Source organism: Cloeon dipterum, chromosome 2, assembly GCF_949628265.1.
Source record: "Cloeon dipterum chromosome 2, ieCloDipt1.1, whole genome shotgun sequence".
NCBI lineage: Eukaryota > Metazoa > Arthropoda > Insecta > Ephemeroptera > Baetidae > Cloeon > Cloeon dipterum.
Window position 1 is genome coordinate 7,181,146 of NC_088787.1, and position 17,287 is coordinate 7,198,432.

General features: G+C 36.5%; 2 protein-coding genes and 1 long non-coding RNA gene across 3 annotated transcripts; all 3 read left to right on the forward strand.

The window, feature by feature from the left end:
• Positions 1–2,014: 2,014 nt before the first annotated feature.
• Positions 2,015–6,299, forward strand: LOC135936899 (uncharacterized). The gene is made up of 2 exons (XR_010574404.1): positions 2,015–2,510; positions 5,759–6,299. It is a non-coding gene; the product is annotated as an uncharacterized LOC135936899 (long non-coding RNA).
• A 5,909-nt stretch (positions 6,300–12,208) lies between these two features.
• LOC135937442 (uncharacterized) lies at positions 12,209–14,263 on the forward strand. Its single transcript, XM_065480592.1, has 4 exons — positions 12,209–12,259; positions 12,503–12,832; positions 13,015–13,245; positions 13,772–14,263. The coding sequence occupies exons 1-4, from the start codon at positions 12,209–12,211 to the stop codon at positions 14,261–14,263; spliced, it is 1,104 nt and encodes a 367-aa protein (XP_065336664.1).
• A 760-nt stretch (positions 14,264–15,023) lies between these two features.
• LOC135936127 (uncharacterized) lies at positions 15,024–17,152 on the forward strand. The gene is made up of 5 exons (XM_065478827.1): positions 15,024–15,225; positions 15,290–15,592; positions 15,938–16,261; positions 16,319–16,546; positions 16,607–17,152. Exons 1-5 carry the CDS (start codon positions 15,043–15,045, stop codon positions 17,042–17,044), a joined length of 1,476 nt encoding a protein of 491 aa, XP_065334899.1. The 5' UTR covers positions 15,024–15,042; the 3' UTR covers positions 17,045–17,152.
• Positions 17,153–17,287: the final 135 nt, after the last annotated feature.

The window sequence follows — 17,287 nt, forward strand, 5'->3', positions numbered from 1 at the left end:
TGGCAAGAATGTCGGTCATTACGGCGGCACTGATGCCCGCGTGGAAAACACATAATCGCGAAATTGTGTTGGTGGTGATAAAAGCGGCCGCCGGCACTTTCATTACACACAAGCGCGCGCGCACGTTCATTGTGCGCCGCGCCGAAAAACAATAACCATTTTTTGCGTCGCGCGCGATATATTCCATTATTTGCGTTTCGCAACGCTTTTGCAGGCTGCTCACCTCTCTTCCAGCACGCTTTATTTGTTTGTTTTGCACTGAAGCTCCTTATCCTATCACGCATCGAGATGAAAAATCTCCTTTTTTTTTATTTCTGTGCAGATAGCATCAACAATTTATTTACCTTTTCCGACGGTATTTATTAAATTTCTGCCCCTCTTCTGTTTGAGTTTCGCAATGGTTTATTTATTTTTGTTCTTGCTGCACGGAAAAGGTTCTCTTCAAAATATTTAAACAATTATTTGGTACTAGCGATTCGATCGTGCTCCCGTGACGATTTGAAGCTCTGGAAAAATAGTCAGTTGTGCAGATAGGGAAAATCGTTTAATACACATGAAGATTTAGGTCCTTGGGAGCATGTCCAGTTTAAAAATACAGAGGTAGCTCTGTAAATTTTCGAGAAAATCAGCCTCAAAGTTAGCATGGTTTTAAATGGGGAATTCTCAAAGGAATTTTGCAGTTAATCCGGCATCAAGAAAAAAGCGAATTTCTGCGAAATTTTTATAACAACGCTCTTTTCATGGCAGAAAATGAGTTAAATTTTAGAATTTGCAACATGGGTTGATGGTTTTGGGAGGCTAGAAGCCAAATATGGATTTTTGGGGTCCATTTCTGCTGTCAGTGTTACGCTTTTCCCGCACAAAAATGAAAAAAATAAACGCACATAGGATGGGGTGTGTAATAGGGGTTGAATGGGATGGCACCCTTCAATCCCGAAAGGAATGTCAGGGCAAGTTGAGCGGCGTGCTGTTTATTTTATAATCGTGACGAGATTTTTAGTGTAGAGTTCGAGATTTGGTGTTTTTTGCATCCGTCTCGAATAAAAACTTTGTGTCACCCGAATCTCGGGTTGTAGGGGTCCGATTTACAAAAAAATATGTACCATTTGACTCGTCTTGAAGTGAACTAAGTAACTCAATTGGTTTGAAGAAGAAAATTACTCGTCAACGTCGTGCTAAGGTGTTGAAACAGACGAAAAATGCTAAATTTCACGTTATTGAGGGGGTTAAAAAGGGGGTTGGGGGTTGGTGGGTCTTTTACCCCTTTAGTGCACTTGAGGACGTCAAGAGGAGTCTAACGGTATGCGGTTTTTGAAAATCGGATGATTAGAAGTCGAGATTTGGTCGATCATCGTTTTTTAATAACCTCAAAAAACAATGGTTTTCAGAGTTTTAATTTTTTTTTAAAAATATGAGGCAAAAAGCGATTCCAAATTTTAACGTTTTTTAACTAATTTTTTGTGCTCTACAAAATGGCTATGAAAAAAATTAGAAATTTCGATTTATTCATTTTCAAATTTGAGTTTAAAATCCAAAAACCAATTTTTATGACCTTGACCTTTGACCTGCCACTTTGAGATCAACATAAAAGTTGTTTGGCTTGTTGGGACGAGTTAAATGGTTTTTTAATTTCTGTTCTAGGACCACTCTGAGCAAAGTTATAAGGTACCCAAAATTCCCAAAACGCCCGAAAAACCTGCATAAATTGTTAAGTCGGATTTTTCTCAACTGTTTTGTCGGCCAATCAGTTTACGCAAAAAACTTAAACAACAACTTGCTGTTTTGAGAGATTCTGGCTGAAGTATATGAAAAAATTATCGGTTATTAGTGTTAACTTTTCATGCAAAATCCATATTTAAAATATACAATCCCTATCATTCCAATTTAAATTAATTTGGTCTCGTTTAACCTTTTGTAATCAATCATCCAAAATAGTTGCATCGTTTAGAAAATCGCATTTCAAAAGCTAACAGCCAACAAGTCAGTCGTTGGGCCTGCGTCTTACTTATAGCTCTGGAAATACCCTGCTTGTGTTGAATGAATGGTTGACAAAATAAAATAGAGTGAAATCGGCGTGCGAAATGGCGCGCGCGGGCGTCCGGACAAACGAACGAACGGACGCTTTCCATTTCGCGGCGGCCGGGTGTATTTTGGCTCCAGCGCAGCACCTTCGGATGTGCTGGCCGCCGGCGCAATTTGGCTGCTGGGCGAGCGAGCTCGGCCGCTGGAATTAGCCCCCGGCGGCGCTGAATAATGATATTTTTAAAAATGGGTCCGGCTGCACCTTGGCACCCGGCACTTTCAGTTGGCGTTTGTCGCTCTCGCCTGCCGCTCGTGTCCCTGCCGCGCTCGCCGCCGCCGCCGCATTTTCACTCAGGTCGCCCGCCCGCCCGCCCGCCAGCATGAACGAGACGTTCAACATCTTCACCACCTACTTCATCCTCATGTTCCTGCTCTTCCTCCTCTGGCTCCTCTACTCGGGCATTTTCTAGACCCGCCGCCCGCGTATGGTGAGCTTTTGTTTGCTTTGTGGTTTGCCGCCGCCACTCTCTCTCTCGCAGTAACGCCCGCCTGCTTTTGGTTTCGGGACGAGATTTCCGCTTCGGTTTTATGGATGAACATTCCATTGCAATCGAATGGACTGTAAATCTTTTCGTGGATAGGGTAATTTTCTAATAAAAACCTTGGAGTGTGTTTTTTTAATAAGAAAACTTAATTGTTAGGGTCGAGAATTTAAAATTTAAAACGGTATATTTAATAAGGATATTTTATTATCAATTGATTTAGTAGCCGATCTAGATTGTTTTAGACCTTTAAAGAGGAATGATACTGGAAAAGCCTGGAAAATGCTTGTTGCCAATGAATGAACTCATCTCTTAGGATTCAGTTGAAGCCTTAATTGACCTAAGAAGCACTGTAATTTTTTGAGAAAATTGGCTGGAAAGTTAGCGTGCTTTTCACATGGCAATGGCTGTCTCCTTACTTGAAATCCGATTTAATTTCAAAACCAAGAGTTTGCCCAATAAGTGGCTTACACCGTTGAACAGATCTCGACGAGAGGAATCGGAAAATGCCAAGAAAATATGTTCAAGCACTGTAAATTTTGGAGAAAATTGGCAAAATTTGAATTTTTACTATAGGAAGGTCCTTTTTTATTATTGCAAATTGTTGAAGGAATTGTTTATCGGTCAATTGTTTAAGGTATCCAACAATTTAAATAATTTTCAATTGTTGCCCAGTATTATTCCACTTTAAGAGAATCTTCTTCGCTGTTGCTAGCAATATGTTCTTTCTAAAAATGCGAGATTTAGTAAAATTCAGGTGTTTTCACTCAAGAAAATTAATCAAAATCAGTCGAAAGCAAGCGTGACCAAATAGGAAAATTCATATTATTTTGTTGAATGAATCAGTGCAATAAACCAATTAAGAAAAGCGCTTTTCTTTTCAAAAGCATTATATATTTAAACTGTGGGCTTTTCAGGGGATTAAGATTATTTTTTGTCTTGTTCGGATCGCTCCAAAGAGGGCTTAACAAGGAGAGCGCACCAATATATACGAAATAAATTTACAATTTCTTGCTACCATCAAACAGGATATTTCAAAACTTGCCAATACTCGTAGTTTTCAAGCTATGGACGTTAAAATTTTGTATATTTTCTAGGGCAGTAATAGCTACCAGGTTAAATTTTTAAACCTCAAACATTGACAAAATATTCTGATTTAAAAAAAGGACACGAGCTTGGCGTTAAAATCACGGTCTACGAAAATCACGGTCAGCTCGGAAAGATGGGGAAATTTATTTGTCTGTCATATTGCAGAATTTTCCCAATTTCCAGAAAAATACTGTTTTAAAATATTTCGTATTAACACCTGCAAGTTATGCAGCACGCAAAAGAATTTTTAATATAGAGCTTGATTTTATGAAAACTATCGGAAATAAAATTAAACTCTCCTTCTAAGCCTTTATTTTTTACGGTCGTTTTTCCCCAAGAACACTTTTGTCGGAAAGTTTTGGAAAAATCACGAATTTTCGATTCATCTCGCTGGCTGAGCAGATTATAAAATAGTGAAATCCGTTTTGTTTTGAATAAAAATCTTTATTGGATAGATTGTGAAGAATCAGGCAAAAAAATCATTGATAAACCGTTTAATTCTTTGAGAAATGAGGCAAAATTTGAAATTTCGTTATTTCACATTGCACAAACTACTTGCAAGAGTCAACAAAGCTCTACTTTAAGCGTGCAAATGAGACAAAATGAAATTATGTTGAATTCCAATTCCATTTTTAATTCTAGTCTAGATGTTTTACTTTCAACTTTACGAAAGGAAATGCAGCAAAATAAAAATGTGATTTTGAATGATGAATTTTCAACCTATCACACATATTTAATTTAATTCGTTTATGATTGTGGAATAAAATGCTGCCATGGATTCAATTGAAATTTAAATACCGCCAGTGAAGGTATTCGCATAAAAATGGCAATATGATGTATGCGTTAAAGCATATTCCGTTTGCAAACATATTCTGCTATAATTAGTTATAATCAGAGTAATAGAAGGATGATAATAAAATTGTTTAATAAATAGATAACAAACACGCCAACGTACCCTTGGATATATTTTTGATAAATTTATGGGTGACAACAAATGGTGGCAAAATATAAAAATTTTAGACACTATCTTTTAAACTATTTAAATAAAAACTTCATCAAAAACTGAAATATTAATTACTTGTGGTAAATATAATTTATTTATTTAATAAATATAAATTAAAATTAAAAAAATAATAATATAAAATTATTTTTTAATTAATTTAAATAAACAAAAATTAAATAATATTGCAATAAATGTTAATAAATTATTACGTTATGTTTTATATTACAAAATTTATTTTGCTATCAGAGCGATAATAAAACAAAAAATGAGAATAATTTGTTAATGAACATAAAAGGCGAATTAATAGGATTTCTGTTAAAATATTTGTTAGAAAAATTGAAAATGATTGTCACTCTAGGAAATAATAATGATTGTTTTAAACAATGCTCACCTGTCGCACGTTGATTCTTCGTCAACCACAATCAACTCCATTATAAAGGATTCTGATCAGATGTTGACATTTTTTAGGTTTCAATTGAAACCTTTAATACCTGGTGCGTGTTTTAAAGGTCCCCTGGCGGTGACCCTTTTCACATTTTTTATTTAAAATTTTTAGTTTCTTAAAAACCTCTTGTTGGGAATAAATTATTTGGGATCATTGACAAATCTAGTGCCAACAGATTGCCGACAAAAGCTCATCGTCAGGGTGCGTTTTAATATACCGCTTCTTATTTTGATGATCTAAAAAAAAAATTATTTGTTTGTGAACAAAAAAATCTCAAATTATAAATTGAGTCTGCCAATATATATATTTTTTTGTTTTAAAGCAAGAAGAGACATTTTTGAAAAGGGGAATAAACTTAATTTAGTTATTTTTGGACTTTATTTAATCGAATTAATGTTCTATTTTGTTTTTAAAATGTTCAGTTTAATTTTGAACACAGGGAATTTCAAAATTCTAATAAACACTTTCAAAAATTTTGTCAGAAAATAAAAAAGCGATAATTTTGGCGTACTTGTTCTTCTCCTTTCAAGTTGCAAACATCAATTTTCTATTAATATCTCAAGAAACAATTAGCTTCTAGTTCGACTGGCGAACCCTGCTTTCTCGAGTGTTACACGAGTGGAGCGGCACAGAAGTAACGTATTTATGGTGTTGCAGATGGAGGAGGCGGTCGAGGAGGAGGCACCTGTCCGCGAGGCGTGACGGATTTGGAGGCAGCAGACCGAGAACGTAGGCAAACCGCGCGCACCGAGTGAGTGAGCGAGTGAGAGATCGAGCAGCCGCCAACCGACAACCAACCGACCCCCGACCGCCTCCTAATTAGATAATACTGCGGTCGCGCTACCAACTTCGCCCGGGCACCCCCTGAAACAAACCACCCTCCTCGGACGCACACCCTTTCCTGCTTCATTAGAGAGCCCCTTTCCCTCCCTTACCCCATTGTCAGCCAACGCTCGGGCCTCTTGTAAATTCACACGCATTTTTATATAATTATCTTGTTATACAAACAAACGAAGAACGCAAAACGCAAGACGGATTTATGTACACAACCATATGTATATCTAACCTTTGTTTCTATAGAGCGAGAGAAAATAAATAAATAAATATGCAACCATGCAATTGAGAAGAGTGATTTGAGTTTGGTCGAATTTTAACATCGATGATTGCAGAGTTGCAATTTTTTGTGTTTAGTTTTAAATCTGTGTTTTATTTCTCTTTCCCTTGAACCAGGCAGAAAATAATTCTTGTTAAATAAATTTTGAGCTGATATTTTTTCTCCCTTAAATGAAGTAAAACAGCTGATTTGTTGATTTCTAATATATATGTTTGTACTGAAAAAATAAAAACTGTTAGATTTAGTTTAATTTGAGAACAAAGATCTCTAACCATGCAATGCGCAGTAATTCATAATGAAATGTTGTCTAAAAAAACCCTTTCCACGTTTTTTTTAAATTTAACTCCATAAATAAATGTCAAATTTTGCGCCAAACAAGACAGACTATGCGAAATTTTGATTTTTTTTAAAATGAGATATTATTTATCCAACGCATTTTTATGTTATAATTTATGATCTAATTTACTCCAGCGGGGGCCAGATGTGCGATAAAATTGGTTCGAACTGCGCAAATCCAAAATGGCGTCTGAGTGTGGGAAACAAAAAAGCTCTCTTTGGATTGCCTTACGAATGTCAAAAGTTTGTTTTTACGATACAAAAGACACAATTAGTAAAAGTAATGCCAATTATGTCACAATATTGACGAAAACTTGCTTCTTTTCACGTGAACATACTCCACCGGACGCCATATCTGCGCGTCGCACGAATCCGGTCCCTGCTGATTTACTCGATAATTAGGAAAAATGCTCAAAAATGCGAGAAATATAAATGTTTAAATTGTGCAGTTGGTTTTTCTGGATAAAACACATGGCTTGTGTTTAAATCTTACAAAAGACGTCAATTCTATTTATTTACAAACTTCGCGGCATTGCAATGTAATTCTAGATTCAGCTGCTCTTTTCATAACGTAAAATGCAATCGTGTAATGTAAAGAATGCTCACGCAGTTCAAGTAAAATTGCAAATTGTTGAGTCTGAACTCTGAACACCAAGGTAAAAATAGACATTTATTAATATTTTAAAATAACAACTCCCTACCTAATTATAAATAATTTTTTCCTTTAATTAAAAAGGGTAACATTTCCGTGCGTGCGTGTACATGTTGGAGTAGCAAAGTTTTGGTGCTGACAATGAGCTTCTCGCAGCGTGCGAAATGGTAAGTTTTCAACAAACAACACCTCTGCTGCCGGCCAAAGCACTTCCGCGTCTGTTCATTTGCGAAGGTGACCTGAGGCAGTAGCTCTGCGATATGGACATCAAGCAACGAACTGGATATATATACTACGTCTCGGCTCCTTGTTTTGATCCATTAAAATAAATGTCATCACTGCAGAGAAAGAACAACTGCCTTGCGTGACCGCGGTTCTCATGAATTGGCCTTGGTGCTGTAAAACAACGAGCTTGGTAATAAAACAATTCACTAGTATACTAGTAGTTTCTGTGAAATTCATTTCTTTTAGTTAGTTGAATTTTGTCTGTTAGATTGTACCACGAAGCTTCGTATTCGAATTAATTTATCGATTGAAATAATAACAGATATAAAAAATTGTACTGAAACTAGAAAAAAATAATTTATTGTCTCTTGGTTGAAACCACTGGGGGCCGGATTCACGTGACGCACAGACATGGCGTCTGGTAGAGTACGGCGGGAAATTTAGAAACGTAAAATTGAATTGGCTTGGAAAATTTATCATGAAAATACCCTCAGCATATAGTGAATTTTGTTGTTATTTTTTCTTTACCAACAGCTGATTAGCCCGGTAATTGGCGAATCGACCGTTAGATGGCACATCAGGCTAAAGGAAATGTAACGAAATACGCGGGAATGAAATTATTAGGTCAGCACGCCTCTTTTCCGACGCTTCTGATTGGCCGCTGGACTGTCTCCTGATTGGCCTGCATTATTTCGACGTCATATTGACTTCTGACCGGCGGGAACCAACACAGATCGCCACCTGGCCCCCGGTGGTTGAAATTAAATGGCTTTTAGTGGATCTTTCCTGCAACTCAAACTCTGCTAATTAATTTTGCTTGGTTTTGCTTTGATCTCATAATTAAAAATGCAAGAAAATCGAAAGAGTTAATTATAAAAATTGATGAATATTCTCTTTTTTATTCAGTATAATTAAAATTAATTTCAATAAAATCTTGGATGTTAGAGAAATCTAAGAGTTAAAAGAATTTGTGAGAATTCCGAATAAATTATTTGAAATAAATATTTTCAGAAGGATTTATTTTGAATTTTAGTACTTGATAAATTAATAAAAAATGATATATTGAAAAGGGAATATACAAATTTAGAGCACTGCAATCGGATGTGTATATTTGAATGGAAAACAAACAGATTGTGTGGTAAGAAAAATTTATAATGAAAATAATTATTTAACTCGAAGGAAAATGTGGACTGGAGTCGTGCTGGTTTTGCAATTTATCTTCTTCGTGCTGAAGACGCAACAAATTATCCATCAAGCTAAATGTACTGAGAGAAGCGAGCAAGTAAGTAGAAGTTTCGTCGCGGCGAAGCTAAATAGTTTCGAAAGGAGATCATTTGAACGGCGGAATGTGGCTGTGCGCGAAAACAAACAAGCAGCGTGCCAATTGTCGAGCAGCGGCGAGATATTCTGCGGCGTGGAAAAATAGCTCGACCCTTTTAAATCTGCGTAGTGCGTGCACGCTGGCTCGCTCGAGCGGTGTTTGGTGTTTGGAGGGTGATGAAATTCAAGAGGTTGCGAGTAAGCGGATTTGCGCCGGCGACCGACGACGCCAGAGCAAATATCCTCCCTTTAGCCGCAGAAAGCTGCAAAAATGTTGACTTTGCTGCTCTCCGGCTCTGATTTAATAAACGTAATCGCAATATTTTATCGCCCCAGCAGCGTGCAAACTGAAACGAAGCGAAAAACTCTCGCGCATTGTTTGCTCGTTCCTTCATGCGCTTTTCCCGACCCTTTTATCTCGGCCTGTTTATCGTGTCGCGCGAATTATGAGACCAGAGAGCAGAGAGCTCTAGTTTGTGCAAGTCGTGTGTACCAACGAGTGAGATTTATGCAACCAGTTGAGCGTCTCCGCCACGCAGGTTGCATAGCCCTTTTGTAATCTGGAATTAAATCAGAGAGTGACCATGGGATTTGTGAGGATTGATGATTCTGATGCAAAAATAAATCTACCTTTCAAGCACTTGCTGATAATTAAAAAATATTATGACTGAAAATAAGAAGGAACAAATTAGCTGGTATTTTTTTCTAAACAACAATTTTTAAACAAGAATTTCAAATCCCAGAGTTTGACAGTTAATTAATTTTTTGTTCAATTTTTTTAAAGTAGAATGAGCGATTTTTTATGAAAAAAGTGATATTAGAGGAAAGGTAACCTTAAGCGACCATTTTTTAATGCCCCAAAATCCAATTTTTCTAATTTTACTGGTTACGCCCTCTTTTTTGAGCAAAGGAAATTAATTACTTCCGGGGTTGAGAAAAATTATGAAAATTTTAAAGTGAGAAGACAAATAAATAGTACTTTTGAGTCTTGAAAGTTATTTTGTATTTTTCAAAAATTGCAGATTTTCGAAAGCGGTCTGTGTTTGGCCTCATTAAAGTTCTCCAGTTTAAAGTAGCGTCAAAAACTGCCTAAATTCAGAAAGCTGATTAAATTTACAGTTATTTTCCTATTGAGAAAAAATTACTATTTTCCCACAAAATTTGTCTGAAAATTTCAACTGTCCGTTAGAGAATTTGGGATGAACAGAAAATTAAATTAATTCCTTAAATCACGAAATAAAAAAATACGAAAGAAAATTTCAAAACGGTAGTAAAAGAAAGCTTTTTGTTCAAGCACGTATGAACGGCCTCGAAGTAAGTCACTTTGGAACAAGACACGCGCAATTCAGAGTGGACGTCCCTGACGAGCAATCAGGCAACTCAATTAATTAGTGCTCTGCGCAACACATGCGGAATTCCAAGTGCAGCCTGCTCTCCAGCTGTGCGAGCACATATATGAAGCCTCTTGACCTGCGTCTCGCCGCTGCCGGAAATTGTTCTACTTCTTGTCTCGACCCCTTTTATCTACAACTCTAACAACGGAACATATATGTCTTACTATGGGCATGTTTAATTAATTCAAGGGTAAATTAATCTAAAAGAAAATGTTTGATATTATTTTCATGTTAAATTTGAAGATCCCATTTCGATTAATCTAACAAGAATAATTAAATGAATTTATTTCTCCTTGGTATCATGCCATAAATTCCAGACTGAATTTGAGATTCAAATGGCTTGTGGTTTAGAAGGAGCAGAAAAATAGAAAAGCGGCAGTTTTTGGAAGAAATTTAATCTGTTTTAACGGAAAAAGAGAAATTGCCTGATTACGTACCCATGCACTTTTATTTAAATATCAGTTTTATTCGGATGTTATTTTAATTAATTTTATTTTGAATTATGAGACTTGAATTTTAAGTGATTTTTTTGCTATTCAGAACGAGGATAGATAGTAAAAACTTGATCATATATATATTAATACTGAGTAACAGTTAAGAATAATGGTCGCATTACATTATTTAAAATTTTTAATTTTGTATATTAAATGTATTTATAAAACAAATTTATATCGGCAAAATTCATTAAAATAAATTTATTGAAAAATCAAAATACTATTAAATAAAATAATATGATTTCTTTTTACAATTTTTTTGTAATTATTTTAATCAAATTTTGAAACAAATATTTACCAAAAAAGAACAATTGTATCATAAGTTTCTAACGATCATGTAAAGCACAAAAACAAACTGCCTAGTCGTTGCGTCCCATTGAAATCGGGCAATCTGGCTGGCCAATTAATTAGAACTGCGAGTGTTCATCCGGAATTCCAAGTGCAGCTTTGCAGATGGCCTCTTGACCTGTCCCCTCGCGCGAGCAGCGCCAACAAATTAATGTAATTCCCTCCGTTCTCCGGCGTCCTCCAATTTATCGTCTCTGCGTGTTTGCCCTTCTCGTGCATATACGTGCGTACTCACAAACAGCGGCGAACTATATATGGACATTGTCTGATTCTCGCGGGAATTTGTACGCGCACTCGGTCGATACTCAGCACCAGAACATCCCCCCAATCACACCCTCGGCCGCAAACCTCAACCCGAAATTTTCACACCGAAAGTTTCCCTCCCCATTGGGACAATATATTGTTACATTATACATATTTTTTTTATAATTACATGAAGCAAAGTAGAAAAAACTAATGGGAATTAATTTTATTTTTTAAGATGTCCAACTTTTGGTTTTAAGATGGTGCCAGTTTTTTTCATATTTAGCTAGAAAATAAAAAAGCAGAAAGTTCTAGGCATATTTTGATTAAGACATTAAAAAAATTGAAACAAGAACTATTAATCATTGAAATTTCGTTCTAAAATTCGCTTATTTAAGCGGTGTTCTGTAGCCTATTTATTAACTTTTAAAATGCCTCTCCTTTTTTATAAAGTGCAGGCCGGAGGTGACAAGTTAAGTGCTGATAAGACAGCACGCACATCTGCGAGCGTAGTCTGAAGTATCGGGAGTTACGTCGAGGGAATGAGGTTGAAAATTGGCCGCCAGTGCTGTGGAAATAATTTTGCGGCGGTTATTTCTTTAAAATTAATTTTAATTCTCTTCTACTTGACCTTAAAAGAGATTGAAAAGTTGCACACAATGGAGCACAGAAGCAGAGCGGATAAAAAGGTTTATTTTAATTTTAAATTATTTTACATCTAGAAATTTAAATCAGATTCGTCAAGCTCACCTAAATTATCCTCCACTGGACTGGAATCTGACAAACCCGAATTCTTCGTGCGCCTCTTTCGTGTCTCCGGAGGAAGTTAAGTACAATAATATTTACTGGCAAGTGCAACAGACGTCGAACGAAAAGTACTACTTGTACGGCGCCTACTTCGACAACAGGACGCAAAGTGGAATCGGGCCTGCAGTTCGCATTTTGGGAATGAGCGACCGGCTTCTTAGCCAGGAACGAAATATGTTTTGCCAGTTTTGGTTTTCTGGAGAAATAGAACCGTTCTCTTCGCAAGTGAGAATCCACAAAATCTTTATTCACTTAAATTAAAAAATAAAAGCAACAAGAAATAATTAAACATTTAACACACAATAAAGAGATTATTTTTTGCAAATTATCTTGGTGATAATTGTTGTATTTTAATTAATATGAAATATTCATCATGACACAGAGCAATACATAAAATATAAAAAATTAGTTTTCGGCTTCGAGCATAGAAATTTCAATAAACACCATAAAATAAATCTTGAAACGCAGGTTTCGCAATTCACCTACTTATGGGACGTCGGTTGGGACTTCGCGGACCTGAAGCTGCAGCCGTACCTGATAACGTGTGAGCTCCCTGAGGGGCACAGCCACCTGGTGCCGAGATCCGTGTCGTTGGTGGAGCACCAGTGCGACAACGCCAGCAACAATCTTCTTGTCGTGCACAATCCGCTGCCCCCCGGCCAGAAAAGGAAGGATTTCGCTGTTTGCGTTAAAGGGCTCTATTTCTATCACCAATCCATGTACGCCGTCCGCGTTGCTGAGTACGTCGAACTGCTCAAGATCCTTGGAGCCGAACATATCACTATATACAGATTTCAGGTGGGATTTTTGGAAATTTTAAAGTAATGAAACTATCAAATAAATTAGGAAACACTATGATTTAAAATTTAAAATTTTATAAACTACCATTTGTCAGCAATGATAGACATATAAAATTCATTAATTACTCAAATGTTCGAGTTGAAATAAATAGAAAATAACTCAAACGACATTAATTTCAGGTACACGCCAATATTTCCAAAGTGCTCGATTTTTACGCTTTAACAGACGTGGCGGTGGACTTAGTTGACACCACGATGCCGGGTCCCTTCGCCAACATACCTGACTTTATGGAAAGGTACTTGAAGGCCCACCCCAGGAAGCAGTACGTGCAGGAGGTCATTCACTACAACGACTGCATGTACCGACAGCTCGACTTGTTCAACTACTTTGTTCCTATCGACATTGATGAAGTAAGTTTTTTCTTAATTTCGTTGGATAAGTGGTAACACTGATGCGATACATGAAAGAAAAAATTACGCTGGGGAATTATTGTAATTAAAATGTGTTAAATACGGTATGGAAATTTAAAAGAAAAAATATTACGTGATTTAAAATATAATTTTGAAGACATTTTTCGTTTTTTTTTTAAATATAAAATATTTTCCAACGTTTCTACGGTGAATGGATGGACTGATTTTGGTTTTCAGCACGTCAAAAGAAAACATATTAAGTGGAGGATGCATAGTGGCAGGATTGAGTCCGAAATCGCAGCGGCAGTGCCTTAAAATAAATTTATTATGAAAATGTACGGTAGCGCCATCTGTTAATTTAAAATTTTTCAAACAATATGATTGTCTCTTTAAATAATCCAACAAATTCTCAACGCTATAATCAAAACTTTAGGATAAGAAAAAATAATTTTTATAATTTTTTAAAGTTCCAATAAATTTGAAATTATTTATTAAAATTTTCAAATTTCAATTAAATTTATTTCAGGTGATAATGCCCGTGAGCACAGACAACTGGCACGATCTAGTGTACAAAAAAGCCATCCCAGCCTCTCAAGGACAAAATGTGTCTGCATTTATAGCAAGAAACGTCTTCCTCGCGGACTCGGAGGTTCCAGAGCACACGGACGTGATTCCGTGGTACATGCACATGCTGCAGAATGTGCGTCGTGCTCGCAACATCGACCCCGCTGATTATGTTGGAGGTCTTCTGCACCAAAAATCGTTCCACGACGTGCAGAAGGTGCTCACACTCTACAACCACTCTCCACGGGAGTGCTTCGATAAAAGGTGTAAGGTGCACGTTTTCGAACCTGAAGACGCGTTTCTCCAGCACTACTGCATCGGAAGGACGCGACCTGAGTGCAGAAACAATAACCTGACCGTGGACACGACCATTTGGAAGTTTAAGAATGAGCTCATTCGCAATACAAATCGAGTTCTGCGCCGAGTTGGAATTTTGGGTGCAAATAATCCCTAATTTTTATGACTAACACACTAATCAGAATTAGATCAGAATATTTTTATTATATTTTTTAGTAAATAAATGCATTACATATATAACACTATACAATATAATTTATGGTTAAAAAAGTAACATTTAAAAATGTATACTTTAAAAACTAAACTAGCGTTAAAAATTTTATATACATATTTTTATTTTATTTTAAAGTGTTTTTTCATTTAAGAACTTGTCAATAAATCTTATTAAATATGTTTGGGCATCAATTAAAATTATATTTTATATTAATTTTTGAGTTTTCACGTAACCTAATAATACTAAACTGCTCATAATTGTTACTTGTGTAGATTTCTTTCAGGTATAAAGATCGTAACTGTGGTAATTCACTCTTTCACCTTAAAACAATTAAATAGAATAATACCTCAATAATTTATGCGGCACCAAATAAATTAAACCATCGAAAAATCCAAACGCCCTCGGACAGCCATCAGTCTACGTCTACACGAAGCCCTTTGTCGTTTTTAGAGCCTTCATTGACCCCATGAGAGCCCACCTCCCCCCACTCCATGTTCGTTATTTTAAATTACAAGGTGATGCATTTTCTGACTTTTTGCCATTTTTAAAGTTGTTTATACAATTTTTCCTTTGGCCGTCGCAGTAAACGTGAAATAAAAAATTCCTCGTTTTTCTCAGCCCTCGGCCGAAGTTATCAAGCGTGTGTATTTATTTGATAAAAGGCACGCCTGCGATAGCCAACTCTTTTTCCTTTTTCCCGAAGCGAGTGTCGATATTCGAGCATGGACATCAGCGGTCTGTTTGTAAAATCGCAGCGAGGGCCCAATCTCATTTTTTACGTGCTGTTCATCGGCATCACGCTGGTCTTGCTGAATCTGAAAATCCTCTTTCTTCGACACTACCTGCGCACGCCGAAACTGAATCTGGACGACACCAATATTTCCACTTCTGACGTGGTACAAAGGGTAAAAATATTTTAAAAAAATTTATATGATTATTTCAGTCATAAAAATTAAGAAAATTCTTCAGGCTGAGAGGTCAAACCCGAACGTTCCGTTCGTTCTCTGGAACCGGATGGACCCGCGCGACTTCCGCGTGAACACCAGTTGCGCTTTGTACGTCACACCGCTGGAAATCAGCTTCAACAATTTGTACTGGCAAGTGCAGCAAACCGTAGATGCGAATTTATATTTTTTTGGCGCCTACTACGACATACGCCCTTTGGATGGACCAGTTGTGCGCATCTTGGCGACGGTTGACTCGCGCCAGGCAGAGAAGAAATCGCTTTTCTGCCAGATTTGGTTTGTTGAGACCACGCCGTCTTTTAGCCAGGTGAGATTATTTTTATGAATTTTGTTATAACTGCACTAGACCTTAACCGAGATTTAATTAATATTTAAAATTAAAACACGATATGTTCGATTCAATTAATTCGAATTAATGACATTTAGGTTTATAATGAGTAAGGGATAAATTGACAAAGAACATTATAATTAATTAATCCTGAAAGGTTTAATGTGATTACGATAATTTTAAATTAATAATTATATTTAAAATAACGCTATGTTGGTAATGAAATTAAATTGATAAATAAAATATATGAAAGCTAGCTAAAAGTTAATGAATTAGTTGCTTATGTCAAATTTGTCTTTTACTTTCTTCCCTTTTAATTAAAAGGTGTCCTTTCATTACCTTGGAAATGAAAATTGGGTTGGCAAGGACGTGAGAATGCAGCCGTACATGCTAACATGCAAGTTACCAGCAAATGGAGAGATTCCGAAATCAGTTTCGATTGTGGCAGACCGTTGTGACAATGCGACAAATAACTTGAAGGTCATCTACAACCAATTGCCTCGAGAAGAGAAGAAAAAGGCATTTGCAGTTTGCGCTAAAACGCTATTTTTCGAAAATAGAGATGAAAGTTTCCCGACGAGACTGGTCCAGTGGATGGAAATGCTCAGGATTCTTGGGGCGAGCAATATCTCTTTTTACACGTTCCAGGTAAAATATTGTAGAATGGCAAAAATATATTCCTAAGAAATTTTAAACACCCCACAGGTTGGTGAAGACGTGAAGAGAGTGTTGAATTATTACCAGGACACCGGATTTGCTATTATTTTCCCTATCACAATGCCAGGGTCCATCGTGAACGTTCCTGAGCTGCTCGAGATTTACCTGCGGAAGCACCAGCGAGAACGAGAGGCCCAGCAATTAATTCACTACAACGACTGTCTCTACAGAAACATGTATTTGTTCGACTACATCGTACCCTTGGACGTCGAAGAAGTAAATTTTCAATTTTCATTTATTTAAATCTCTCCATTTAGAGAAATTAACTGTTTCCAGTTAATCGTCCCTGTCAGCACAAACTCTTGGCACGAGTTGTTTGCTCTGAAAACGATTTCGGACGCATCGAATAAATCTTCAGCGTTTTTAACTCACAATAAGAACGTCCTGTACCTTTTAGAAGAAAAAAATGCATCAAATGAGTCTCTTCGGGATTTTCCACGGCTGCGGAATGAGGAACGCAATGCCATGGCTGAGTTTAAATCCTTCCAAAACACGAAGAAAGTTGTTCTGATGCGCGAACAGGAACCCAAAGAGTGCTTCGGTGCTTGTGAAATGTACGTTTTCCGACCGGAAGAAGCGCGACTGCAGCGGTACAAAAGGAGCCTCTCCAGCAAGGCAAATAATGTGAAGACCGACAAAACACTTGGGAAGTTTAAACATGAGCTGATCGAGAACACGAACAAAGTGTTGAAAAATGTTGGTTTCAGCCCTTGAAATTATTTTCTTGTCAAATGATTTGATTAAAGCCACTGGAGAGAGAGATTTTTAACTTGGAAATTAAACCGAAATGTAGTCTTAAGCAGCAAATAAATGTGTTTATCAAATAAATGTAATTAAATTATTTAAATGAAACTAAAAAACAAAATTGAGAAATTTTCTTTGAAAATAATTTGGTTTTTTTATTTTACAATTTTTTTACTTTTTTTGAATTTAATTTATATGGTTCAATTTTATTTT